Source organism: Mustela lutreola, chromosome 16 (assembly GCF_030435805.1).
Source record: "Mustela lutreola isolate mMusLut2 chromosome 16, mMusLut2.pri, whole genome shotgun sequence".
Taxonomy (NCBI): Eukaryota; Metazoa; Chordata; class Mammalia; order Carnivora; family Mustelidae; genus Mustela; species Mustela lutreola.
In genome coordinates, this window is record NC_081305.1 from 11,281,960 (window position 1) to 11,309,827 (window position 27,868).

Consider the following 27,868-nt stretch of genomic DNA (forward strand, 5'->3'; position numbering starts at 1 on the left):
GGAACAGGAAAATTGGAGACCATGAATAAAGACCTAGAAACATCTGACCTTTTACTTGGGTATAAAGTACACATTCCAAAACTACCAAAAAAGGACAAATGTCAAGATAAAAAACAAGTCGAGCTAATCACCAACATACCAGAAAAACACAGTCTTTACCAGCTACATCAGAGTACCCAAATGGAGTCCCTGCAGCTGTTAACATCTGTAAAACCCATTGGGGAAAATGAAGGAAAATTTCAGGGAGCTCTCAGAGATGCTCTGGAGAAAAATTCTCATCTTCAAGGAAGCCTGACACAGTTTTCAAAAGAAGCCAAATGAATGAACAAGAGAGTGAAGACATTTGTTGCACAAAAGAAAATAATATTACAAAACTCTTTTTACAAGGTCAGATCAAGTTTCTGGGTAGACAATGACGAAGATGAGGGCTGGGGCTCCAGGAGAAGACCTGGATTGTGGGAGCCTGGAACTGGATGATATAAGTTCATCAGAAGGTGGGACCAAGTGCAAGGTGAACCAAAGGAAAGACAATGATTGGTGTGGCTTGAGTTTAAACACTCATTTTAAAACTCCTAAAGAGACCAGCTGCATACTAACTGAACTGAAAAACAGGAAATAATCAGTGCCTTGAAAGATCATCTGAAATGTCTCTAAACCAGAAAAGTTTCACAGAAATCAGGGGGGGAAAGGCGCAGTTAGAAAGGGAGACACCCCAGCTCTTATCCTCCTTCAAGTGTATCCACATAAAAATCATTTTCACCAAATACTGATTTAGAGACGATGTACCCTGCAGAGATGTAGGAAACTCCTTCAAAATCATATGACAAGACCATTAATGCAAAGAGCTGGACACCTACAAAATACAAGCCAAAATTCTGTCAGGAAAATTCTAAAGAATCATGTGTTATTATTGAAACCTATTCAAAGAGCTCATGACTATGAGTCAGGAGCGCTGTTGGCTGAGAGACACCTCCATAGCTTAAGAAAAGAAAGTGCATACCTGGGGGGGGGGGGGTGGAGAAGGAAAAAGAAAAACTGAGAAACAATGAAAGTTTCTGAAAAAATATCTTTATGTCCCTGATGTTGCAAATAGGACATTTGGCAGAGGACAGAGACCACCAGGACATCCTCCGGTGGAATGAACCCCATTAGGCTATGGCTGGCTGAGGATCCAGGGTCCCTCCAAAGATCTGGAGACCAGGGGAAAGACTCCTCTGGCAGGTCAGCTCCATCCTGACACAGATCTTTTTCAAGATCTCAGGATAGCCAGGGTACCCTGGTCCTCCTGGTGCAGATAGCAGCTTGGGACTTTCTTTTGACTCCACAAATCACAGGATCCAAATTCCATTGACCTAGACTCTGGTCCTCCCCCTTGCCCCTTATCAGACTTCAGATGTTTTAGAAAACCTTAAGGGGATTGCTCATGGGGGATAGAACTCTCTGGTCTTCCCCCATTCCAGAATTTCAGAAGAAATTGCCTAGGAATCTTCTCCACCGAGGGACTTCCCTGGCCCTGCGCACTTCCTCTTCATCCTCCATCAGCGACAGGAAATGTCTCCACATTGAAGGCTGTCTACACAGCCTGAAAACAGAAGTGAGTCACCACTGAGCTGACTCCACCTTCCATTGATCATACAGCTACAGAACCAGACCACAGAAAGATGTTTTCTCTCCACTCAAATAATTTTCTAATACTATATGAGTCTTATGGCTATTAATTGATTCTGTAATGTCTACAGTGAAAACCACTTGGGATTATACTACATAGACAATGTTCTATAGTTGTGGATTACTTCAATGTGAAACTAAGTTAATTGCTTCATTTTATCCTATTTGCAAGCAGCATAATTACAGCTTTTTATTGTTTTTAGCAAGTCTTCTAAAATAATCCAGGAGGCCAGTGTTTCATTTTGCCCTTTTTTTTTTTTTTTAATAATTTTGATGTTGTTCTTCTGGTTTTATTGTCATTGTAGAAAATGATTACACAACATCTCAATGGAGGACCTGATCAAATTACAACACTGAGGATTGTGGATTATTTTGTGCCTGATGTGAATGGGAATCAGATTTAACCCTGAGGTCACCACTCTGCTCAACCTGCCCCCTTTGGGATGCTTGACTGGGAGGCAACCTTAACCTTGACACTGAAAGGTGACCCAAGTTCATAGGTCAAGCCCAGCTACTCTTTTTTTTTTTTTTTTTTTTTTTTGACAGACAGAGATCATAGGTAGGCAGAGAGGCAGGCAGAGAGAGAGGAGGAAGCCCCACTGAGCAGAGAGCCCGATGTGGGGTTCGATCCCAGGACCCTGAGACCATGACCTGACCCGAAGGCAGAGGCTTTAACCCACTGAGCCACCCAGATGACCATAGCCCAGCCACTCTTTACCCAAGGCCTGCCCCAGACAAAGTTACAAAGGTGACCCCACCTTCCTTCCCTGTCCTGTGTCCTGTAGCACCCTGCCCCATCACAAGCCTGGATTTGGGACTAGACAGGATCTCAGAGGCTGTCAACCCTCACCTCTCCTTCCCTGAACTGTCTCACCTTTACAACAGCACCGCCAGTGGAAACAATTTAACACCCTAAATGACACCAGGAGTCCATGATGCACAAAGCCCACCAATGACTCCAAATCATGCTGAGAGTCAAATCCATGCTCCTGGTCTAGACATGCTTATGTCCAAGACCCTCCTACTCAGACACTGACCATCCTTCTATCCGAAAAGCATCTTAAGGTCACTTGAATGATCTCCTCTGCCAGAAACACCTTTCCCCAGATGGGTGGGTGCTCTTTCATTTAGATACCAACACTGGTCCTATCTTCCGAAGGTGCCCTTTCCAGACCACCCCAGGCCAGTGGCTCTGCTCACTCAGTCCTCTCTATTCCCTCACCCTATTTATGACCTTGGAACCATGGTCCTTTCAGAAATCATCTATTTCCATGTTTATTCACATGTATTTCTGCATCACTCTGGACTACGAGGCAAGTAGGGCAGAGAGATGATCTTATTTCTGCCAAGCCCTCCCTCCTGCCAAGCACCTGACAGTCACTCAAGGATTTGGGAAACTGAGCAAGAAATGAACAAGTGAATCCAGTGGAAAGACACCCATGAAACCTCAGACCTGACCAAACAGCCATTGTGGGCCTCCCAGGGCAGGACCCACATACATGCGATGCCTCCTTGGAGACTTGCCTGGACCCCGCTGCTCCCATGGGCCAAACATTCCCTGAAGAACACAGGCTTTGCCCTAGAAACGGCTCCTTTCTCCGGTGTGGGTTTCAGGCCAAAGATTCCACATTAACACTGCTCATGGAGAAGGGAGGGGAAGGTCAAGATTGTGGGGAAAGAAGAGGAGGTGTGGTAGAGTAGCCCCTGCCTCCCGTCCTTGGCACTGAGCAGGAAGGAGCTCAGGTGCTTTTGTGGTCAAATAAAACCGCCAGGGATGCCTGGGTGGCTCAGTTGGTTAAGCATCTGCCTTCAGCTCAGGGCATGATCCCAGAGCCCTGGGATCAAGTCCCACATTGGGCTCCCTGCTCAGCAGTGGGGAGCCTGCTTCTCCCTCTGCCTGCTCTGCCTACCGCTTCCCCTGCTTGTGTGCTCTCGCTCTCTCTCTCTCTCTCTCTGACAAACAAATAAATAATAAAATCTTGGAAGGAAGGAAGGAAGGGAGGGGCGGGGAGTGAGGGCCACCAGACCTCCAGCCCAGGGTTTTCACTGGTTTGGAGAGTCCCTAGCAGGGAGGGACTGGCAAGCACTCAACACTCAGCTCTTTGCTAAGAGTCACGGCCAATATCTGCGAGGCGCAGAACTCAACAAAGCACACACCTTGACAGGAATTCCACCCTGTTCTCTACCTTACCCCCTCAAAACCCACTGATGACCCCACTTCGTGCAGGAGTCCCATGGAGAGATGAGGAAACTGAGGCTCAAACACGCTCCAAATTATGAAACGTTGAGATGGGGCTGTCAGCTCATGCTCCAAAGCCCAAGGATGAGGCTCGCCTCTACACCTTCCTAGCTGGGTTTCTTTGAGCCACATCCCCTAAACCAGGTCCCTCGAATTCCTCAACTCTGACCGAGGTATGCAGGTTAAATGAAATGAACTTGCAGAGAATTCTTAGCACATGATAAAAGAAGTTGCTGTTTTTATGATCCCCTTCTAAGTTATCAGCACTCAATCTGGGACATCCGCCCCAAAATTCCACTCATTCCCCATTCTCTGAAAAGCTGCCCGGCCTCGCCTCTGCGGTAGCTGTTACTGCGGCAGACCCCACCGAGGAGCAGTACGAGGACCTCTCGTGGAGGGAAATGGTCATTTACTCAAGAGGAGCTGCTCCAGAGACTGCAAATATGCATGCGTTTGGGCCACATGTGCACAGGTTGGAGGCCTACGAGCACACTCTTCCGAGGGCAAAACCAGACATCAGCAGGTGCAGGGGGAAGGGGCTCAGCCTTGAGTGCAGATCACGGGAATAGGTCTGGGAGCTGAGCAAGGTCAGGGAAGAGGAAGTCGGCCATTCCCGGCTCACCATGAGTGGGTAAGAAACGATGGGAGCATAACTAGCAAACGAGCAAACGCAGTCCTAATTAGAACCAGAGGTTCTTCCTGCAAGTGGCAAAAACATTTTGGAGGTAACCATGGGAACAGAGGGGAGCGGGCCCATAAAGAAACACTGGAAATTAACTTGCGTTGCTCTGCAACACTGACAGCTGAAATCCAGGGATGCTCCCTCTGCCCGAGCCCTCACATCCAATTTGATATCACCGCGTTAGCATTTGGGCCTTTTATCAAGGTCAGAGCCTAGCAAGATGTCTGCCTCCCCCTGGCCATGGGTGGCCCAAAAAGCTTTCATTCAGACCACTCACTGCCCCATGTGGGAACTTTATAGGATTGTAATTCTTAGACGGTGCTCTAGAACAGTGGGTGTGGCTCTCAAAATTCAGCGTCTCCCTGTTGCTCTATTTGTAGGTGGTATTCTGTGGCTACTAACGAGTCCACTAACGTCATCGGAAACACAGAATTTCCTTTTTTCTTAAAATGAGACTTTATATTTCTTCTGCTTTCTTTGCTGGTGTGTAAGTAAGAATAGAATTTTGGGAGACAAACCATAAGTGACTCTTAATCTCACAAAACAAACTGAGGGTTGCTGGGGGGAGGGGTGGGAAGAAGGGGTGTGGGGTTATGGACATTGGGGAGGGTATGTGCTTTGGTGAGTGTTGTGAAGTGTGTAAACCTGGTGATTCACAGACCTGTACCCCTGGGGATAAAAATATATGTTTATAAAAAATAAAAAATTTTAAAAAAGAATTTTGGTTGGCTTTGTTTGACAAGGCCCCATACCATGAACGCTAAGAGGGAATTTTACAGGAGTTCTCTCCAGATTTGGAATGCAACATTTATTTTGGTTGTAACAAGAGCTGAGCTACTCTAGTTACAACATTAATATGTTTAACAAGATCAAGTTTTGACTTAAGAAAGGGTAAGGGTATGAAACATTTTGTATGGCCAAGCATCCCTTTCTTCACTAGTCATCACACGTACTTGTAATGATGCCACTACCTTCACCCCTTACCCTCGGAGGGGAACTGTGGTGCGGGATACCAGCTCTTAGAGGTGAGCCGGTTTCCTACACTTGGGAGTCAGTGTTCTCCACCACCAGAAGCCTGATGTGGTTCTCCACCACCACACATGCCAGAACCAGCCTTTCAAAGAATACATTTCAGTTAGGTTTGGCACAGAAGAAATGGGGTCATCAGATTGTGTAAGAGAAACACTGAACTCATATTTAACCCTAAGGCAAAGCGCTTCTCATTGTCCACAAGCTAAGCTCCCTGGGATGATCCTTCAGACCGAATCTCAGTCTTATCTCTGAGAGGTGTCCCAGGCGGACCCCTCCAAAAGTCACTGGACACACCCAGCACTTCAGCCAGGCCAGCTCCCAGCAGGATTATGAAGACTCTAACAGAGACATTTTTAGGACCTTGACCCACTGCTCTATTCTGTGCCCTTCACCTCCTGTCCCCATCACAAGTCTGGCCTTGGGGTTGGAAAGGACCTCAAAGGCCAAGCTGTCAACCCTCGTCCCTCGTAGGTGGCCCCATCCACCCTCAGCCACTGCCTGCCAGCCCAGTGACAGCTGGAACGAAGGTTCATGGACAGTTTAGAACTCTAAGCTTCCTAACGTTCCATTAATATGTCAAGGTCAGTTTTTGTCTGTTTGTCTGTTTGTTTTGTCTCAGATCCCACACTGTTTCCTCTACCAGGAACACCTTTCCCCCAGATAGGTGGGTGCTGCCTTCTTCACTGAGATACCGACGCTGCCCTGGCTTCTGGAAGCGCCTTTCCTGACCACCGCAGGCTAGCGTCTATGCTCGCTCATCCCCGCCCTTCCTTCTCCCTATTCAGGGCCTCAGAGCATCCATCCTCTCTGAAGGAATTTTATTTCCTCGTGTATAGTCTGCATTTTCCTCTGAATGGTACAGGTTGTTACAACAGAGTTTATCTTATCCCCACGGAGCCGTCCTGTCCAGCCCATGGCAGGCACTCATTAAGGATGTGAGGAATTGGGGCGCCTGGGTGGCTCCGTGGGTTAAGCCTCTGCCTTCAGCTCAGGTCATGATCTCAGGGTCCTGGGATTGAGCCCCACATCAGGCTCTCTGCTCAGTAGGGAGCCTGCTTCTCCCAAGCCCTCTGCCTGCCTCTCTGCCTACTTGTGATCTCTGTCTGTCAAATAAATAAATAAAATCTTTAAAAAAAAAAAAAAAAAAAGGATGTGAGGAATTTAGCGAGAAGTGAATGCATGAATCCAGAGGGAAGGACCTGAGACCTCACACAGTTCCGGCAGGTCGGGCCTCCCTGGGCGGGACACACACATCTGTGGTGCCTTCTTGAGCCTCACCTGGGACCCTGTTGTTCCCCACTGCCTGCAGTTTCCCTGAAGAACCTCAGTTTTTATCAGACCACTCTACCCTCTCTGCGTGGGTGATGGGCCAGCCCCTTTGAGATGGACCCCTGACAGTGAGTCGTACACGCCACACAAATGTGGGCAGTGGGAATGGGTGCCAGTCCCAGTGCTGTGGGAAAAGAGGAAGATGCTAAAGGAGACGTGGGTACGGTACCAGGACTCCTAAACCACAATTAGGCAGTAAAGAGTATGGGTGCTGTTGTGTTGAAGGAAAAGCTGCTGGACCTCAGGGACCCAGAACATTCCACCAGCCTGAACAGTCCCAAGTGAAGGAGGTGGGGGAAAGTACAAGCACTTAGCAAGTCTCTCGAAGCCCAGAGTGCTTGCCCCCACACCAGGTTTCTATTTATCTCATTTAGCCCCACTGTGGCTCGCCTTGAGGAAAGGAATGGCATAAGAGGTGAGGAAACTGGGTCTCAAACAAGTTCTAGAACTCTAACTTTTTTCCAGGTGTCTCTCGAAACATGATGTTTCCATGTTATTCTATTTGTAGGTGCTGTAATGACAGCATCTTCATTCCTGTTAACAAGACCACTGAAATAATCAGAAACACAAAAGGAATGTGGTCTTTCTTTTGAAATAATTTTGATTTCTTTCTCTTTGTCTTCCTGCCTTTAAGTGATTGCGCAATATGGAGAACTAATAGGATTATAATGTTTAGGACAGTTTTTTATAAACGTTCATTACATAAAACATGAATATTACTTTTGTCATTACTATTTCATCCAGAAACAGGAACACTTTTTCTCTCTTCTGATGTAATTTTGGACTTTCTTACAATTGTTTTCACTGCTATTGCTAAATAATTGTATATTTGCTCAAACTAAAGCTCAATAGAATGATTATTTTGAAGATAATGCTTCATAAATAGAATTTGTTTGGCAGTAAATTTGGTGAGTGCCTTGTTTCTTTGTTCCAGATGATGTAAGGACAGTATCTCGGAGATGGCAGTTTAATAAAGTCCCATAAGAAGGGCTTATCGTGCCGGATCTTACACCTAGAGGGATTAGAAACACAGAGCCTACTTCTGTGTGCCAAGAGCTGACTTGACTCCACTTAAAAAGACGGATATGGCTTACTAAGCTGTTCTTGAAAGAGAGCAGTCTGTGAACCTTCTATAGGAACATCCTTCAGTATTCACCTTGTATTTAATTGTTTGAACACCTCCAAGGAGACATGCCTGCAGACTCGGAAACCTCTAGCCTCCGGCCTCAAAATCCAGCTCTGCACAAAGATGGCCACACAGAGGAGTCTGCCCTCAGAGACAACCCAGTCTTATCGTTTTCTTCATGTGGCACCCTACGCCATGCCCCTCGCTTCCCGCTGACCCTCCTGACCTCTCTGACCCTAACTGACAGCCCTCAAAACCAGCCTCTCAGGGCACACACTTCGGTGAAGGAGAATGTAGGTAAAGTGGAGTCACTGGGATACAAGAAAGGGAATCTGAACTCGGATCTAACCAGAGGCCACAAGGCGCTGGGCCTCCCCAGGCAAACACTCCAGCCCAGTGTTCTACCATGGCCAGCCTCAGGCCAGATTATGATGGTGAAAACACTTCCTGGGACTCTTAATTCCCTTCTCTGTTCTAATGTCCTTCACCTCTCCCTCCCCAGCAGAAGGCTTATTTTGTGGGGGCGCCTGGCTGGTTCAGTGGGTTAAAGCCTCTGCCTTCAGCTCAGGTCATGATCTCAGGGTCCTGGGATCAAGCCCCACATTGGGCTCTCTGCTCGGCGGGGAGCCTGCTTCCCCTTCTCTCTCTGCCTGCCTCTCTGCCTACTTGTGATCTCTGTCTGTCAAATAAATAAATAAATAATAATCTTAAAAAAAAAAAAAAAAAAAAAACAGAAGGTGGCTTATCTTGGGAATGGAAAGGCCCTCCATGAAGCTGTCCCATCCTTGGCCACTGCCAGGCCAACTCGGTGACAGTTAGAGCTGATGTCCACAGTCTAGAACTCTGTCTTCCACCAGGACAGAGCAAGGGCACCCAGCCCATGCGGAGGAGGAGCCCAGCACAACTGGGCCTTGGGAAGCCCTCCTTCTCCCAGGATCAGCTTCCTGTCACTATGACAGGACTGCAAGGAAACATAAACAAGGCTATGGGCATGCCACTGCCCTTCGACCCTCACAGTATTGTCAGCTCACGGGTCATGGCAAGTCACACACAGAAACGACCTTCTACAACAGCAGGTCACTTTCCTGAGGGCACTGAGGTCTTTGAAAATGGTGATCTTAATGAGATGGGGCCCAGGAGTAAATGTATCCCATTGCTCAAGTTATCAAAATGCAGAATCCTCCCAGTCTTGTGGAGACGGGCATAACGCATGCAACAGTGTGCATCTCTAACCTTGGCTGCAGGTGAATGAGACTATTAGAGACACACACAAAAAAATCCCAGAGTGGCTCCTATTCAGTTTCTAAAGACAAATCACCCAGTTGTTACTTGGAGGGAAATAGTAGCCCAGAGGAAGCACCCTCCTTCCACAGCAGAAGAATCGCTGTGAGTTTTTAGCGGTACCCTGACATTTCACTTGATTGCGGACTGTGGTTTTTCTTTGATCATCTGGAATTGTGAATGTTTTGGATATCGGCAGATTTGTCCCCACTTAAAGCAAGGACATGGGGTCTCCATCGGTTGATGTATTTTCTTTTTTTTTTTTTTAAGATTTTATTTATTTATTTGACAGAGAGATCACAAGTAGGCAGAGAGGCAGGCGGGGGGGGGGGGGAGCAGACTCCCCACCAAGCAAAGAGCCCGACACGGGGCTCAATCCCAGGACCCTGAGATCATGACTCAAGCTGAAGGCAGAGGCTCAACCCACTGAGCCATCCAAGCACCCGAGGATGTATTTTCATCCTAAGTTACTCTCTAGCACAGTTTCTGCCTGGAGGCTTCCTGATACAACCTGTACCTGAACAGATTGCCACATCGGCCAGGCCCGATGCCCTGCACCCCTGACATGACCCAAGGTGAGACCTGACACCCAGACACATCTCTAAGTACCGATTTACATGAAATGTCCCCCAATATCAAAGGTGCCTGAGTGCCCAGATGGTGTCCAAGACTAAGCCCAATGTGGGCCCAGACAAACAAGCTCCCAGGGAAGAACTGTTCGTGAGCTCACCGCGCTGGGCACTGCGTCCATCCCTCCCCTTGGTACCCTATTCCCAGTTATGTCTTTCTTCGTAACTTTAGTTTGTATTCCTCTTGATGAGGGTGTAAGTTTGTGAATTTTGATTAGGATGTTGAATTCAACTTAAGGATGTCTTAGAATCAGATGTTGGGGGGAAAGTCATGTAGCAAGTGAATATACATTCCAGAATAAATCAAAAGCTATTCAGCATGACTTCATGGTTTGTTCTAAAGAACAAAACTTTTTTAAATAACTGCATTAACCAAGGTGCCTTAAAACAAAATATGGAATCTGAGTTTCAGCAGATAGGAGCATTTTCTTTAATGATACTTTGTACTTCCTCAGTGGACTGAGAGATATGTAAATAATCGAGAAAAACAAAATCAGAAAAGAGGAGAGATTTTAGAATTGAGGCGTGATTATTTGGTTAGACTATTCTTTACATATTTCTTCTAACTGATAGAATATTATCAAATAGAATATCTAATTTATAGAATTGTTAGAATATTTGGGACACTTCAGGTTTCAGAAAGGCAACTGGTCTTTTCTGAGACAAAATAACAGAAGAATAAAAAATAATAAAAGAAGAATATTATCAGAATATATAAGTGCGTAAGTGTTCTATAAATAAATATATATACATATATATTTGTTCATAAATGGTATGCATTCTGTTCTAAGGAATATGAAGAAAGTGCTACCCTAGATTTTTAGCAATAAACAGTGAGGTATGCACTATAATGAATGCAAGATGAGATAAGAAGATGTGATAGGACATAAAGTTTGTGCAATGGAAATCTTAAGATCTGAACACATTATGTTATTTCTGGCCACTTATGTCAAGCGCCCAGGGCCTCACACTTTCTCGCATGTTATTAGCATCCCAGTTTCACCAATTTATTCATGGAGAAGTCCCCCCGACCCCCCATGGTCATACACACATGAGAGAGTTCTGAAGGATCCCAGGATCTTTCTAATAAAATGTGAATTTTATAATCTATAATAAATTTAATAAAATTCACATTCTTGGGAATTTCACTTTTTATTTTGAACTTCTTAATTTGAATACTGCAAATAAAATATGATTGACAATAGAACTTACATATCTTCCGGTAGCACCCAGACAGTGAGAGGCCTCAGATTTTAAGACAGCAGGATTCAGTGATATGTTGATTTTTATGAAGTCTGGAAGTCAAGAGAAAAGTGGCATGAATATCTTAGGAAACCAGAACAATGTGAAAGTATCCAAAATAAAAGGGTAACTTTAAATGATATAATAATAACTATAATTCAAATGATATAATAATTAACAAAAATATTAAACAATTATAACTGAGTGTTCTAATAGGAAACATATCATAAATTCTAAATTTATTCATATATTTATATCATCTGGGCTCATATTGTTGAGACTGGGTTATGAAATAATGATGAATAATTATAGTTTATCAATATAATGATGTAGCACTATTAAAATATTGATTAATAGAAACTTAATTTGAATAGAATTGTAACCAATGTTAGTGATTGGTAAAATATATTTTCATAATTTTTAAGGCAATACTTCCTAAGTTTAACATTAATACTTATTCATAATCACATGCACTATCTCTTGGCCAATAAACACAGTGACATTCCTTAGATTGATGTTATTTTCTTTTTGAAAAAAGAAAGTGAACCACTGGAAATGAATGGATGCTTTTGAGTTACATTTTAGTGCTCTCTCATTTTCAACATTAATCAGATTGTATTATGCATTCCATGCTTTCAAAATTTCCAATATTTGGGGCGTCTGGGTGGCTAAGTGGTTTAAAGCCTCTGCTTTCAGCTCAGGTCATGATCTTGGGGTCCTGGGATAGAGCCCCACATTGGGCTCTCTGCTCAGCAGGGAACCTGCTTCCCTCCTCTCTCTGTCTGCCTCTCCGCCTGCTTGTGATCTCAGTCTCTCAAATAAATAGATAAAAAGACGGGCGTCTGGGTGGCTCAGAGGGTTAAGCCTCTACCTTTGGCTCAGGTCATGGTCTCAGGGTCCTGGGATCAAGCCCCACATTGGGCTCTCTGCTCAGCGGGAAGCCTGCTTCCTCCTCTCTCTCTGCCTGCCTCTCTCCCTACTTGTGATCTCTCTGTGTCAAATAAATAAATAATCTTTAAAAATAAATAAATAAAAAGAAAAAAGAAATTTCCAGTATTTGTCAGTATCTTCTTTGGAGTTATCCACACAATATAACGCATAAAAAAATTTTTTTTCTGGCCAAAGATATGTTATATAAGTACTCAAGTTACAGCAAGTGAGATGATTTTAATCTAAAATGTGTGCCCTGTGAATACAGTACATTGACAACCGTTAATAACAATGGCCTTAAATTTGATGATAGTGTGTGACTCCTTAATTTACACATTCATTGGAAGCAGTTTTTCAATATGAACTGTTTTGGGAAAGTTTCTTCCACACATTCACTTACTTGGAGGGTAAACATTTCACGACCCTTTCCATTATGCTGTCTTTCTAGGAGTTATTCTCCATTTGATAACAGAGAATGGAGATGTAATTTTATCGAGATGTAATTTATTCACCATAAAATATACCCTTTTACAGTGTACAATCCAATGGTTTTCAGCATATTGGGAAGGTTGTACAACCATGAACATTGGCTAATTTTAGAAAATTGTTATCATCTTTAAAGAGAAATCCTCTATCAACCAGCGCTCAGTCCCATTCTCCCTCCTCCCTTGGCAGGTAGTGGAAACTACACACCTACTTTCTGCCTCTATGTATCTGTCTACCCCAGACATTTCAGTAGGAATGGAATCAACCAAAAGGTGGCCTTCTATGTCTGGCTTCCTTGATTCGGCTTAATGTTTGCAAGGTTCACTCGTGTTAATAGCATGTATTTCATTAACTTACATGTCTGAATAATATTGCATTGTAAAATACACCACATTTTATTTGTCCATTCATCAGATAAAGGAGGCCTCCGAGGCTAACATTCAGTGATTACCAACATCTTTCCTCGCCGTTCTTCTTAAGAGCTTGAGCATAAAATCTGGGAAACAGGTGTGCCCTCCTGGAGGAGAAAAAAGTCCTCAGATGCCACCCCCCAAAACTGGATAAGACTTGTTTTACAAAGATACAACGTAAACTCACTAGGAAATTTGTCTCTAAGAGACTCAATTCGCTGTGCGCAGGCGAGAATGACTCAGTAGTCAACTTGGCACCCAACGTTAATCCAAGAAATACGTATGCATGCATAGGCACACACAGTTTTCTACTGGATCCAGTGTACCACTGCCATTTTATTCTCTGAAGTCACGAATGGCTTTAACATTTATTTAGGGTAAGAGCCATTTTTTCCCCCTGAATTGAAGTACTTTTTCAGTGCTGTGAATATTTTACTCAAAATGCTTTCCATAGTAGAAATTTCTGTTTTGCATCAGTTTTGCTATCTCTTTGGAATATTCCTAGATGTGCTACAGTACAGACACTACAGTGTTCCAGTGGGGTCACTGCTCAGCCTCCTCTACCCCTTCACCCTCCCCAGGCGGCATCTAGCAGTGAGGAAGCTCAGCACTTACCAGCCCTAAGCTTCCATTTCAGCATTTCCCAGGACTGAGATGGCCGATGTGAGAGAGGGAGGGGGAAGCAACAGATGGGAGAGAGGGGAAGGTAGAGAAGGGTCAGACAATCAGGAGAGAATGGAAAGAGGTGGTTCTCAGGGGAATGCCCCAGGGCACCGTGGCTGCCTGCATACTGGTTCTTCCCTTTGCAGCAGGTCTTGGATGTCACCAGCCCAGGTTTCCCTCCTCCCCCAGTTGAACTCCTCATGGCTCCATTATTTTCTGACAACACTTTTCTTTTCCATCTTTACTCCAGACCCATATTTGAGAGCAGACAGCACAATGGCTCCAGCAGATGGACTGCAATTCTCGAGCTCACCTCCTGCCCCTACTTCCTGATGAAACATATGAGAAAGAGCAAAGCCGCACCCAATGGCCAGGACCAGGCCTGGTACCCTCAGTTATGTCTTGGTGTTCTTCTGAAAAACTAGAACATTGTCTAAACCACAAAATACCAACCGTCCTTTCTCCTGACCAACACAGGTGACGGCTTCTCCTTCATAATTATGGCACTGGCCTTGTTCAAGCTTTGGTTCCTAAAGATAAGATTTATTAAACTATCAATCATAGAATCATCCCTGCATGTGGTAGCACAAAATCCAGAGAAAAATGTCTGTTTCCATGACCTCACCCCAAAATCACCCGACCTCAGTGGAAATCCTATAAGGACTTTCTTCAAGAGTAACAAATGCCAAACCATGGGGGATTAGGAAGATGGGCAAGGAACTCAGCAGCAGGACCGGGAACACTGATGGCGGGCCCTCACAAGGGTCAGAACAGTTCCTTCAACCCCTGCAGCCTGGGGCAGGGCCATCAGGAAAATGCTGCCTGGAAAGGTGCCTTCCTCCCTGCCCCTCTCCTACAGGGGCTGCGCCATGTGGGATCCTTGTCACTCTATTGGGGGAACAGGGTTGGATTCCATTCCCCCTATCACTTAAGGTCCCTTTGACCACAGTGTCCCACACAAGTGCATCTTCCTTCCAGTTGGAGCCCCACTCGGGGTTGACACCTTCCAGGCTACTGCTGCAGTGAAATTAGAGCCGATGGAGTAAAATGAGCATTAGGGAAGTTAAATGAAATAGTTAGGGTCCTACAACAATCTGTGGTCAAATCTGTGAATATCAATTACCTAAGAACCGTGTGCATAGAAGAAATCGATATCTGGGGTATCAGGAAGTGTGTCATTACCTCACCTGGTGGGGCAGCTTGAGCAAAGGAATGGTTGTAGGAAAGATGCACTGTGTGGGTGGGACAGCTGGGACCCTCCTGTAGGACAGAAAGGGCGTCTTAGTGAACAAGGGTGAGGAGACTGCAAATGGGTCAGATTCTGAGGGGCCTTGATTGACATGTAAACCATAGGGCCATTGCCTCTACTGGAAGAGGCTGTGGTTCTAGAAAAGGGCATTGCACCACCACAGTCCTGGGAAAGATAGCCTTCATTTTTCACATGCCCTACCCACTGTCTACGTCCTGACATCACTCTGTCCCATCTGCCACCAGGGAGAGAGCTCCTCACCCCCTCTGATGAGGCCCAAAAACTATGTCATCTCAGTTACTTTCTGAACCAAATTCCCCCTTCTATTGGCCCTGAGACTGTGAATTTGTCTCTACATTTTAATAAACCAATGAGGGTAACCGGATAACGAAATCCAGGGAGGTCTTTAATTCTTTGTGTCCTTTCTTCTTAAAGAACAAGTAAACATCTTCTCCAGGATGAAGAACACATATGGATTCCCTCCTTTCTTGCACATGTACACAACATTCTGAGTGTCAGGTCCAGGGAGACTCCCTCATTTTCTGCAGGTCACATGACCAGCTGAGCAAATAACTTCCCGTGATCTTCAACCAAATGGATCCTGTCCTGCTAGTGCCCCCTTAGGTTTCACACCTGAGGTAGGATAAGTCTCTTGCAACTTTCTGTTTAGAGAATGAATTTCATGCCCTTCTAAATTTCATGGAAATTTACTGCAGTTAAAAGAGAAGGGGCTATAAAAATTATAAAAACTGGTTTCTTGGAATATTCAGATAATGGTTTAAAGCCTTAACTCTGATCTCAGAGATTAAAATACAAAAACCAAATTTGTACACCCACCTTGGCCTCAATTCTGTCATGGCAATAAGTGACCTCCAAACACGAGTGACTTACCTCAACAAAAGTCTATTTTTCATCCTTCTGGGATTCAGCTTAATGGGGTCATCATTATGTAGGACAGAGAAGGGTCATGGCAGTGAGAGAAGAGCAATGGCCCCCAAAAATGGAGGATTCTGCTCAAAGATGGTACATTCCTATTCACTGACTGAAAGAAATCACAGGGCAAAGCCTGAAATCAACAATTTGTGAAGTCCAGTCCCCCTACAAGACAAGGCCTAACGGGGCTAGTGACATGAGGCTGGGCATGAAATAAGTGGACCCTATTAAATACACCATGGTTCATATGTTTGGTCAACGTTATTAACTTCCATCTCTAAAGTACACCAAATAATCTTACCCTTCTCCACCAGACACAATATGAAACCTCCATTCACACCAAAAGCAACGAGAAGATCTCACTACAGTTCCTTCATCAAGATCTCAAAGAGCAAAAGCCCAGGCTATGAGGCAGCTGAAATAGGGGCTGGACCCATGTAGTGAGCATCCTCTCATCTGTGGAGAAGAGGGGGGAGATGGCATCCGTTGGAACAGAGCAGTACCAAGATTCAGCTGGGTAAATGTTTAGGTGTAGACCTTTAAGGGAGAATGCTTCCCCCCTTTTTAGATCAATTTCTGCTTCCTGGCTAAGGTGCCCAGACCAGGTCCTTGATTGTCCCTTATCTTGCTTGGCTTCATTAGTAGGGACCCTAGAGACTGCGGTATTAAGAAAAAAAAAAAGAAAAAGGAAAACAGAAGTACGAACCAATTACCCTGATTCCATTTACTTCCGGATGCAGTTAGCTCACCCCCTAACTCATTACGCCTAATTTCTCTCTCATCTTAACTAAAATATCTCAAGCTTATCAGTTCTCTGTGGCAAAAGCACACTCCATTTTTCCCCGTGGCAGTTTACAGGAATGCTTAAATAATAGAGAAATTACTTACTGGTCGAAGTTTCAATGCAATCCTTGCCATAGACCAAAGGTTTTAAATCACAACCCAGCTTTGATTTTTGCAATTCTTAACTATGTATAAAATTTTTTTTAAAAAGTAGGTCTCCAACATTTTATGTCTTCATTTAAATGAGTATAAAATCTACCTGTACCCCTTACCCTAAAATCTCCTACCCTTCTTCCTGTTGAACAACAATTCCTTTCTCTTTTTTGTTTCCAATAGTAATAGATTATGCCTTTATTAACACATTCCCTTCTGAGCTCATTTCTTTCTAGATGGTCCCAGGCAACAGTGGCCAAGAGCATGTAAATAATGACAGAAAATGGGGCGCCTGGGTGGTTCAGATGGCTAAGCATCTGCCTTTGGCTCAGGTCATGATTCCAGGATCCCGGGATGGAGCCCCACCTTGGGTTCCCTGCTCAGCGGGGAGTCTGTTTCTCCTTCTCCCACATCCCCTGCTTGTATTCCTCCCTCTCTTACTGTCTCTCTCTGTGTCAAATAAATAGAATCTTTTTTTAATAAATAATGACAGAAAATTCTGTTTCCATAATTCAAGGCACAAGTGGGTTTCACCTATTTTCTGCCTTCCAGGTTTTCGCAGCTAACATAGCTTTACCAAAAAAAATTTATAGTGGTGTAACACGAGTAGGCATTTTTCTAGGATTCAACAAAGTTTTCCACCACCCATGGTTTGTCTCTGTGACAAATCCACATATACACTTTTTCCCTGTTAAATGTCATCATTTCCAAATAAGGCAGAGTTCAGCCATCCAACTAGAGAAACAGAATCAGTATATATAATGATTAATTGTAAGGAATTAGCCTATGGGACTTTAGAGACTCACTAGGCAATTCAAAAATTCCTTGTACGGGCTGAACTCTTGAGCATGAGCTGAATATCAATGAACAGGAAGAATGTCTTCACAGGGAAGTCTCTATTGGCTTTTCAGTTGACTTACTTAGGCCCAGCCAGATTATATAGGATAATATCCCTTAAAGTTAAATGATTGTGGACTTTACTCATTTCTACAAAATACCTTCACAGAAGCAACTAGATGAGAGAATAAGTTCTATAGATTAGCCATACTGACACATAAAACTAATCATTTCTGTCTACATGTTGTTGAGCTGTATAAGCCATACACCTCTCCTGAAACCATATATGACTTCCAAATTTTAAAAAGTGATATTTCTGCCTAATATAGTACAACTATCTTGCCTACAGTAGAAACACACTAAGAAGCCTTTCCCAAGAAGACACAACATCCTTGAGTCATGTGCATCATTCTCTTTTGATACACCTTAAATACAGTGATTTAAAGTGAACTATTGGGGTGCTTGGGTGGCTCAGTCATTAAGCATCTGACTTTTGATTTCTGCTCAGGTCATGATCTCAGGATCCTGGGCTCAAGCCCCATGTGGGGCTCTGTGCTCAGTGTGGAGTCTGCTTGGCATTCTCCTTCTCCCTCTGCCCTTCCACCTGCTCGTGCTATTTCTCTCTAAAATAAAAAAATAAAATGAAAAATCTTTAAAGTGAACTATTACTGGGATGCCTACTGGCTCAGCCAGTGGAACATGTGACTCTTGATCTCAGGGTCATGATTTCAGACCCCCAAGTTGAGCATGGAGCCTACTTGAAATAATAACAAAGTTAACTATTATTAATGAATTATTGGGGATAACTGTGGGAAGAAAACAAAGTATTTTACCACATATACAGATTCATAGCAAAACTCTCAAAACTAGTATATCCTCAATTCTGCAAATGGTCACAAGGTAGTAGCTGGTATTAAAAGTTTAATATTTTTTTATTAAGATTTTTATTTTTTATTATTTATTTGACAGACAGAGATCACAAGTAGGCAAGAGGCAGGCAGAGAGAGAGAGAGGAGGAAGCAGGCTCCCTGCCCAGCAGAGAGCCCGATGTGGGGCTCGATCCGAGGACCCTGGGATCATGACCCAAGCCGAAGGCACAGGCTTTAACCATTGAGCCACCCAGGCGCCCCTAAAAGTTTAATATTAACAGTATTTCCTTTGACCTCAGCAACAACCTCACATGGCTTTGATTCTGGCCAGGTGACCCAAGTACTTATTTATATTTATATATATTTATATATATTTAAATTTATATATAAATATATATATATATATTTAAATATATATGTAATATATACAAATATTTATCTATAAGTCTGTTCTTATAGAACTACCTCTAGTGCTAATACCTGTTAGCACTAGAGGTAGTGAACCAGAAAAACAGGATCAGTAGCTTTCGGAACTCATAGGAAACTAGTGAAATTATACATACACATGTGTGCTCATGTATATATACATATATAGACTTTTGTTATTATGGGCTTATACAATTGTAACACCTGGCTAGGCAAGAATGAGATTTCTGGGGCAGACCCTATGGAAGGCTGAAACTCTCATGTGAATGCAGCTACTTTCCACAGCTGCAGCTTTCTTTCCAGCCAGGAATGCCCAACTTTGCTCTTAAGACTTTTCCATGATTCTGGGTGCCTGGGTGGCTCAGTGGGTTAAGCCTCTGCCTTCAGCTCAGGTCATGATCTCAGGGTCCTGGGATCAGGTCCCACATCAGGCTCTCTGCTCAGTGGGGAGCCTGCTTTCCTTCCTCTCTCTCTCTCTCTCTCTCTCTCTGCCTGCCTCTCTGCCTACTTGTGATCTCCGTCAAATAAATAAATAAAATCTTAAAAAAAAATAAATAAAAGAAGTTTTTTCCATGATTCTATCAGCCCCACCCGGATTATCAAGGATAATCTCCTTTACTTAAACCCAACTGATTGTATAATTCAATCGACAAAATACCTTGAAACCTAGATACTTTTCTTTTTTTAATAACTATGGCATACAGACAAGTGAAGATGGCATGTACACTTTCCTATCAATGATGGAAAGAGATGTGTTTTGGGGCAGCTGGGTGGCTCAGTCAGTTAAGCATCTGCCTTCCACTCAGGTCATGATCCCGGGCCCCTGGGATGGAGCCGAGTGTGCAGTTACTTGCTCAGCAGGGAGCCGGAGCCTGAGTCTCTGTCTGCCTCCCACTCCCCCTCCGTTCACGCTTTCTCAAATAAATAAATAAATAAATACCTTTTTAAAAAAGTGTTTCACTAATGAATCATTGAACACTTATCAAAAACTAATGATATACTTACTATACAGTGGCTAACTGAACAGAATTTTTAAAAAGTGCTTCAGTAAGAACTCAGGAAAAACATAAAGTGACATATATATATATCCGTACAATATCGTATCATCATCAAGCCAAAATAATTTATAGAGTACTAAAACACTGTGGAAAACAAAACACTTAGAAATGTCTGTATGTGTAAACTAGAGAGCACGGATTCTAAGTCATATTTGGAAAGACATTAGGAGAGATGTAAAATTGCCTGGTGGAATCTGTACTTCTTAATCTGATTACTTCAAGTTTCTTTCTAAAAGCGCTAAACATTTAATGAAGGGATTAAATAGAAGGGCATTTAAGAAATGGGTGGGTCACCCTGGGTGTTGATAAGGTGTGTCTTGAAGTCCTACTCAGTTGCCCACTCACCTCTTGAGATCCAGGCAGTTCTTCCCAAGATGGATTTGAACAGCACTAAAAGCGTAAGTTTTCATCTGCAATTTGCTCTTGGATAATGCCACATGCTTTATTTTAAAGAGTTTATAAAAGTTGAAAACACAATCATAATTAGAGAAGCATATTGTTGGAGCAGGAGCTGTTTGCATCCGTAAGCTGTGTCAGGGGACTGAAAAGTGCTTTCAAGTTGGAGACTGGAATTTCAAATTTAAAATAAGAGCCATAAGTCCCACAAGTGGGTTGTCAAAAGTTCTGAAGTTGACACCGTAAATGGAGAAAATACACATGGAAAACCTAATGTTTTATATTAAAATGTATTTTACCACAAAGTACTGGCTACTGTGTAATTTATCTCAATTTCTTAAGGTTTTACTTGTTTATTTCCATTATGTTTCCCAGCTCCTATTGCTTCCTATTTTTTCTGAGTAATTTTTTGTATTTTCAGTAACTCATATCACAGATTGTCATTTTTTTTCTATTATACGTACATACTTAACATACATGTCTCCAATTCAGCATGACTTTATCTGTACTCCTAAAGTAAAAATAGAGAATCATTGTTGAATGTATAGGCTTTCAACCTGGAAAAAAAAGTGAAGACTTAGGTTTACACAGAGTTTTTAATCCATGTACATATCCTCCATACCCCTCTTCCCATTTTCTCTTCATCAGGCAGACTACAAAAAGAAACCTGGCAAGGCAGGATTGTTTACAACCAGAGTCAAAAGGATATCCTCCAAGAATGGTTTAAACAAAACCTTTACCCTGACAGAGCTACCAGGAAACAATGGGCCAAAGAAATTGGTATTTCAAAATTGGTTTCCAAAATTCAGGTTAAGCATAGGTTTCTATTTCACTGTCAGATTAAAGGTAAAGAGAAAGGCTGGGCTCAGGACCTTCAGGCCATTCTTATGTCCAGTTTGTTGCTCAGGGGCTTTTTGTTGTATATTAAAAACAAGAACTGCGTTTATATCTTTTACCAATTGTGGAAATTTGGGCTGGGTATGTTCACTGATGGCAGGAGAATACACAGACTGGTTCAGGCTCTCCCAATAGGAGGTAAGTTTTTAAGATTTACATAATTTAGGAAATTATAATGCTATATTAATGATAAGGTATCATTAAGTATTGAAGTGCTGGCTCAGTTGGTAGAGGCAAGCAATGCTTGATCACAGAGCTGTGAGTTCAAGTCTCACATTGGGGGTAGAGATTACTTAAAAATTTAAAAAAAAAAATTTTTTTATTGATAAATACTGCAGGATGAGTATTAATATGTAGTTATAAGGAAACCGTGGGGCAAGAACTCACATATGTTCCCAATTTTCAGGCTAGTTTTTTGTTTTTTGTTTTATACCTGAAGTGTAATTCATACACAGAAGTATATGACATAGGGGCGCCTGGGTGGTTCAGTGGGTTAAAGCCTCTGCCTTCAGCTCGGGTCATGATCCCAGGGTCTTGGGATCAAGCCCCGAATCGATTCAGGCTCTCTGCTCAGTGGGGAGCCTGCTTCCCGCCGCCACCCTCTCTCTCTGCGTGCCTCTCTGCCTACCTGTGATCTCTGTCAAATAAAGAAAATCTTTAAAAAAAAATAAAAGAGCATATGAAATAAAATCCCATATTGTATTATTGAATAGAGCTACTGATATGAAAATGAAACTAAGTTGGATTTCTTCAGTTAGCAAGGCGATAATTGTAGACAATGTAATTATACCTAGTGAGACAGCATTTAAAACAATGAAGATCAGTAAAAATGTGCTCTTTATGGAAAATAATCAATTCAGATTTTTGTGTCTATATATTGAGAGAGCCTCCAATTAGCCATTGGCTGTATGGACCTTTGTCTGAAGGATGCTGGGAAGAAATATTTTACTTTTCATGCATTTGTTCTAGGTGTAAAGAGACCGTTTACTCAAATCCCAGTAATAAAAGTGGGACTATCTGGTGATGTGCTTAAGACTTACCTGGAAACATTTTAATTTAGAGCACAGATAACCTTTCAGCACAATGCCTGGATAAAGGAGTGGGTTATTAAATATTGGTGGTCATTAACACTAAATTTATCACAAATTATCAAAATAAAACAAGTAATTAGAAAGTACATTGCAAACCCTACTCCAGAAATGAGGAAACAAGGAGTTCCATGGGTTCTATATGTGACAAGTTGCACAGCAAGGTGTACAAGTTATGATTATATGTAAGAGGGAATATTGAGGAGTATCAGTACAGCTCAGCTTTGCTAACTTACTCTCCATTTAAAGATATTCTTGGGGCACTTGGGTGGTTCAGTCAGTAAAGTGTCCAACTCTTGATTTCAGCTCAGGTCATGATCTCAGGTTTGTGAGACTGAGCCCTGGGTAGGCCTCCACACTCATCAGGGAGACTGATTCTCACCCTCTTCCAGTGCCCCTCCCCCGGCTCACACACTCTAAAATAAATAACTAACTCTTAAAAAAAAAAAGGTTCTCTCTCTCTCTCTCTGCCTCTCCCCACCCTGCTCACACATACTTTTTTAAGATTTTTTTTTATTTTATTATTTATCTAACAGAGATCGCAAGTAGGCAGAGAGGCAGGCGGTAGGGGGTGGGCAGCTGAGCAGACAGCCTGATGTGAGGCTCAATCCCAGGACCCCGGGATCATGACCTAAGCCAAAGACAGAGGCTTTAACCCACTGAGCCACCCAGGTACCCCACACTCATACATACTTAAAAAAAAGAAAAAAAAAAAAAAAAAGAAACTCTTTTCCACAATCAATTCTGTATGTATTACACATTATAAAATGGTGTTACTTATAAACAGATGGTAAGCCAAGAAAAGACTTTCACAGATTGAAGACCTGTTATGAGAGAAGTAGGAAAGGGAGTAAAAGAAATATTGATCTGGGCGCCTGGGTGGCTCAGTGGGTTAAAGCCTCTCTGCCGTCGTATCAGGTCATGATCCCAGAGTCTTGGGATCAAGCCCCGCATCAGGCTCTCTGCTCAGCAGGGATCCTGCTTCCTCCCCCCTCTCTCTGCCTGCTTCTCTGCCTACTTGTGATCTCTGTCTGTCAAATAAATAAATAAAATCTTAAAAAAAAAAAAAAATATATTGATCTCCTTCAGTAGAACTGACTGTCTCATAAGTCATAATTTTTCTTGAGATACCATGTGATAAAAGAAATGCTGTCCTGAATTGTAAGCTAATAGTAATGTAACTCCTAGCATAATACATCACTTTTTTCTTATGGAGATTATCACAATGGTAGTTGATCAAATCAATTTTAATTATATTGATACTTGGACCGACACAGATTGAATTACATGACTCTCACATCTTCTTCTCCCACTTAGGTCTGGTTTAAAAACCACAGATCAAAACAGAGACAATTGGAATTGGGAGGCTCCTTAGGAAAAGACAAAACCCAAGGACAACACCATCATCAGCCTTGGACTCAAGGTGAAAAAAAAAAAAAAAAAAAAAACCACAGGCTCAAATGCATTTCTTCAGCGGGTCCCAGTGAAAATGGAAACAACTTGGCATGTCATGCCCATGTTCTCAAAAAAAAAAAAATCAGTATCTTGAGAGGCACTTACAGCTTTTATTCTGGGCACCCTAGTGTCAGAAAGAGAAGCACAGTCCCACAGCTGATAGAGGTTCTCAGCAGGCAAGGTTCTGGGCCTTTTGGTCCTTCTGTTCCAAGCATCCTCTTCTGTCACCATTGGGGATTCAAGGGGTGTAAGTGTAATCAGCATGACCTTCCCAGGCTCAAGTTTCCAGTTTAAACATGAAAACTGTTCTAAAAGATATCTTCTACTCCCATGTTCTCCTTTAGAATACTTACCAACAGCAGCCAGACAAGACTGGACATCTGTCCCAAGATCTCGAACACACGTCCTACTTCAAGCCTCTGAGAGGAACCGATTGCTTGATATTACAACCAGGGAAAAACTGGCCAAAAAAACAGGCATTCAGGAACCAAGAATTCAAGTAAGTTCTGTGTCTGTGACATGAAATATGTTATATTACCCCCCCCCCCGCGGTGGGTTGCTGAAAAAACTGACCTATCTTAGATTATCACAATCATCAAGGCTATGTAAAGGTATGGGATGGTAAACATTTAGCACTACAAGTCCCACTCCTGCAAAATGAAGAACTCTTGTCAGTGGTATACCCATTTAGAATCACCAGCCGCAAATACGTGAGGAAATGTGAAAGTATCTATTTTGAGAACAATTTTCTACAGTTGGAACTGCCATTTTGGTCCAATAATTCCTTTATTATGACGCTGTCCTGTGCCTAGTAGGTATTTTCAGCACTCCTGGCCTCTACCAACTAGTTACCCTGCCCACCTCCCCTCCCCCAATTTGTGACATCCCCAAAACTCTATATACTTAGTCACATGTCCTCCAGTTGGGAGAACAAAATCACTCTCATTGGGTACCTTCTAAAGTTAGGGAGACGGTGGTTCAGTATGTTAAATGCTCATAACAAAGTAGCAATCATCAGTTTATCAGCACAGAAACAATCCTTGATCAGATTTATACATGTATATATAACATAGGGACTTTTATGCACATGTTGGCAAAGAGAAAAATGTCAACCTGTCAAGAAAATTAGTTTCTGATCCACTGTTGAAATTAAAGGGAGGAAAGGATCTAGATCATATGCCTTTTCAGCCAGTTTCAATTCCTCTATCGTTGATTGCTGAGTGTTATGACCTCAATTTATGTTTTTATGCGTATACACACACACTTGTACACATACATACTGAACACATGAACAAGAGTAACGAATTTCACACATACGGAATACTTGTATTTCTGATATTGGGGCCGAAATTAATAGCCCTTTTGCAATTTACACAGTATGAAAAACAGAGCTGCAATCACTTGTCCTGTATCTTCTCTCTTTTCTTCATGTAGATGTGGTTTCAGAACCAAAGAACCCTATACCCAAAGCAGAGCAGAAGCAAGTCCATGAATTCCTTGGCAGATGGCCCAAATGGAAGACCAGATCTGACAGCTCAACAGTACCAAATTCATTTGTCCACACCCCTGGGCAGGTCTCATCAATTTGCTTTCTCCAATTCCTTCAGCAGGAACCCAACATTTCTACCTGCTCCTGTCCCTTGTGTGAGCCAAGGACCAGGTGTCATGATGGTGCAACCTACACAGGCTACGCAGGCAGAGAATTCTCTCTCTACTCTGACCCTTAGACCTACCTACCAATACCCTCAACTTCAGGAGGGGACCTCTCAGACCCTTTTCTGGCTCCCAAACCAAGAAAAATGCCAGAATCACATAGAACAGACTGGCCCAGGAGTATTGCAGTTGAAGGACTATTCTGAGTCTCGGCCTGAGCATCAACACCACCAGTCGCAGGATCTGCTACAGGTGGACATAACTTACGTTCTGCAAAGGTGGGATGAGGTCTGCCAGGCTCTGATCGCAAAATGGGATCCTCAAGAAGGTACATACTGGGGGCGCCTGGGTGGCTCAGTGGGTTGAGCCGCTGCCTTCGGCTCAGGTCATGATCTCAGAGTCCTGGGATCGAGTCCCGCATCGGGCTCTCTGCTCAGCAGAGAGCCTGCTTCCCTCTCTCTCTCTGCCTGCCTCTCCATCTACTTGTGATTTCTCTCTGTCAAATAAATAAATAAAATCTTTAAAAAAAAAAAAAAAAGGTACATACTGAGATACACACGGCTACAGCACACAGTCAGCTGAGAACCAGCCCACTCCCTCAGCCAACTGCACCAGCAATGTGTAGAGCCTTATGTCAAGCCTTATGTCAGCTCCTGTTACCCACAGATGTTGAGGAAAAGGTTACCTTTTCTGAGTCCCAATCCACAGAAAGAGAACCCTCCAGGACCCCAACTGTGCTTCAGTGAAGATGATTTTCAGGCTGTGTTCCATATGCTACAAAGCTCACCAGGGCCTGAGTTTCAGAAGGAAGAAGTCATTCTCAAAACCTGGTCCAGGCCTCTCTTCTTTTGATGGACAATCAGTGCAACTTAAAAAACAGCAAACAGTGAAGTCATCCTGTTTGGGACAGGATTAATGCAAGAGGAAGGAGAAAACTACTGGAAACCCAAATGGAAGTCTTAACTTCTTTGCAGGCAGTGGTTATTTTCTGTACTCCCTTCACTGACTAAGCTGCATCCAGCCTCTGGAAGCACCATAGGCATTAGCCACCAGACAGGCCTGCGGAATCCTTCTGAACCAAATATTTTTCTGACAAACATGACCCCCTCTCTGTAATCACCACATCCACCAATCGGGAACATCCATGAACCGTAACCAAACCCAAGCAAAAATAGGTCTACCAGGGACACATCAGCACACCCTTTCCTGCTAGCAAGATGGGAAAGCAAACTTGAAATTAGTTTATCATGTAGAAAATGAAAAGGATAGTGTATTTCCTGATGTGAGTTCATAAAAGTGAGCTTTTCTCCAAAGCTCTGAGGGCTTTAGTAGGAACTAGAAACTATCTTAGTATCTACAATAAGAGGATGATCAAATGAATTAGAATAAATCCACGATACTGAGTAATCTTCACTTGTATTTTTTTCCTTTGTCTATTTAAAACATAAAAAATTTTACAATGAAAATGCAGTAGTGATTACTTACTCTAATACTAGTATTTCTACATTTTTAGGTTTTTCATATACTCACCAGTGTTATGTGTGGGTCTATATATATACATACACACATATATGTATATATATACACACATACAAACATCCAGAAAATTATAAATTTTCTATTAAACTAAAACCTGAGGATAACCATTGTCATTTTCATTTTTTCTCTTCTGAAATGGTAACTTTTCAAAGTAGATTTTAATGTATGAAGGTGTACTAATGGTTACTTTGGTACAGTAAAAATATCTTTGAAAAGTATTTTTTTTGTTCATTTTATCAATCTGCATTGTCATATTTGCTGTTTACTTTCCATATGAAGGTGTCAGAATAAGGGCCTTGCACATACACCCAGTACTACAAAGATAGCCATTTTACACTAACACAAACAGGTATAAGGTATACATCCTTACCAGTGATATATGCGTGCGTTACACCAAGAGTTTCTCTAGATGTTCACACACTAACACTCAAGCATCAGAATATTCCAACATCAGTATTTATGGTCAAATTACACTCAGCAGAAATTACTTTTCCTAATATTAGCTGGACTTTACCACTTAACAAATTAAAACTCACACATATACACACATAAGGAACAAATTACTGTGGCATCTATCAGAAAAAACAAAAAAAAAGAACCTGACAGATTTGGTGTTTGTGAATGAACAGATTACGTTGCTTGAATGACAGAAATTCATTTTCTCACAGTTCTCAAAGTATCTGCCGGTTTGGTTTCTTCTGAGGCCTGTTTCTTTGCTATGCAAACGGCCATCTTCTTCCTGTGTCCTCACATGGTCTTCCCTCTGGGCACACACTGCAGTGTGCCTCTCCATGTATCCAAATTTCCTCTTCTTG

The 27,868-nt window shown here is 42.7% G+C and overlaps 1 protein-coding gene across 1 annotated transcript; it reads left to right on the forward strand.

Annotated features, from left to right (window-relative positions):
* The first annotated feature begins 412 nt into the window (after positions 1-412).
* Positions 413-26,245, forward strand: DUXB (double homeobox B). Its single transcript, XM_059153350.1, has 6 exons — positions 413-494; positions 1,461-1,594; positions 4,228-4,430; positions 21,074-21,267; positions 24,206-24,360; positions 25,296-26,245. Exons 1-6 carry the CDS (start codon positions 413-415, stop codon positions 25,878-25,880), a joined length of 1,353 nt encoding a protein of 450 aa, XP_059009333.1. The 3' UTR covers positions 25,881-26,245.
* The last annotated feature ends 1,623 nt before the right edge of the window (positions 26,246-27,868 follow it).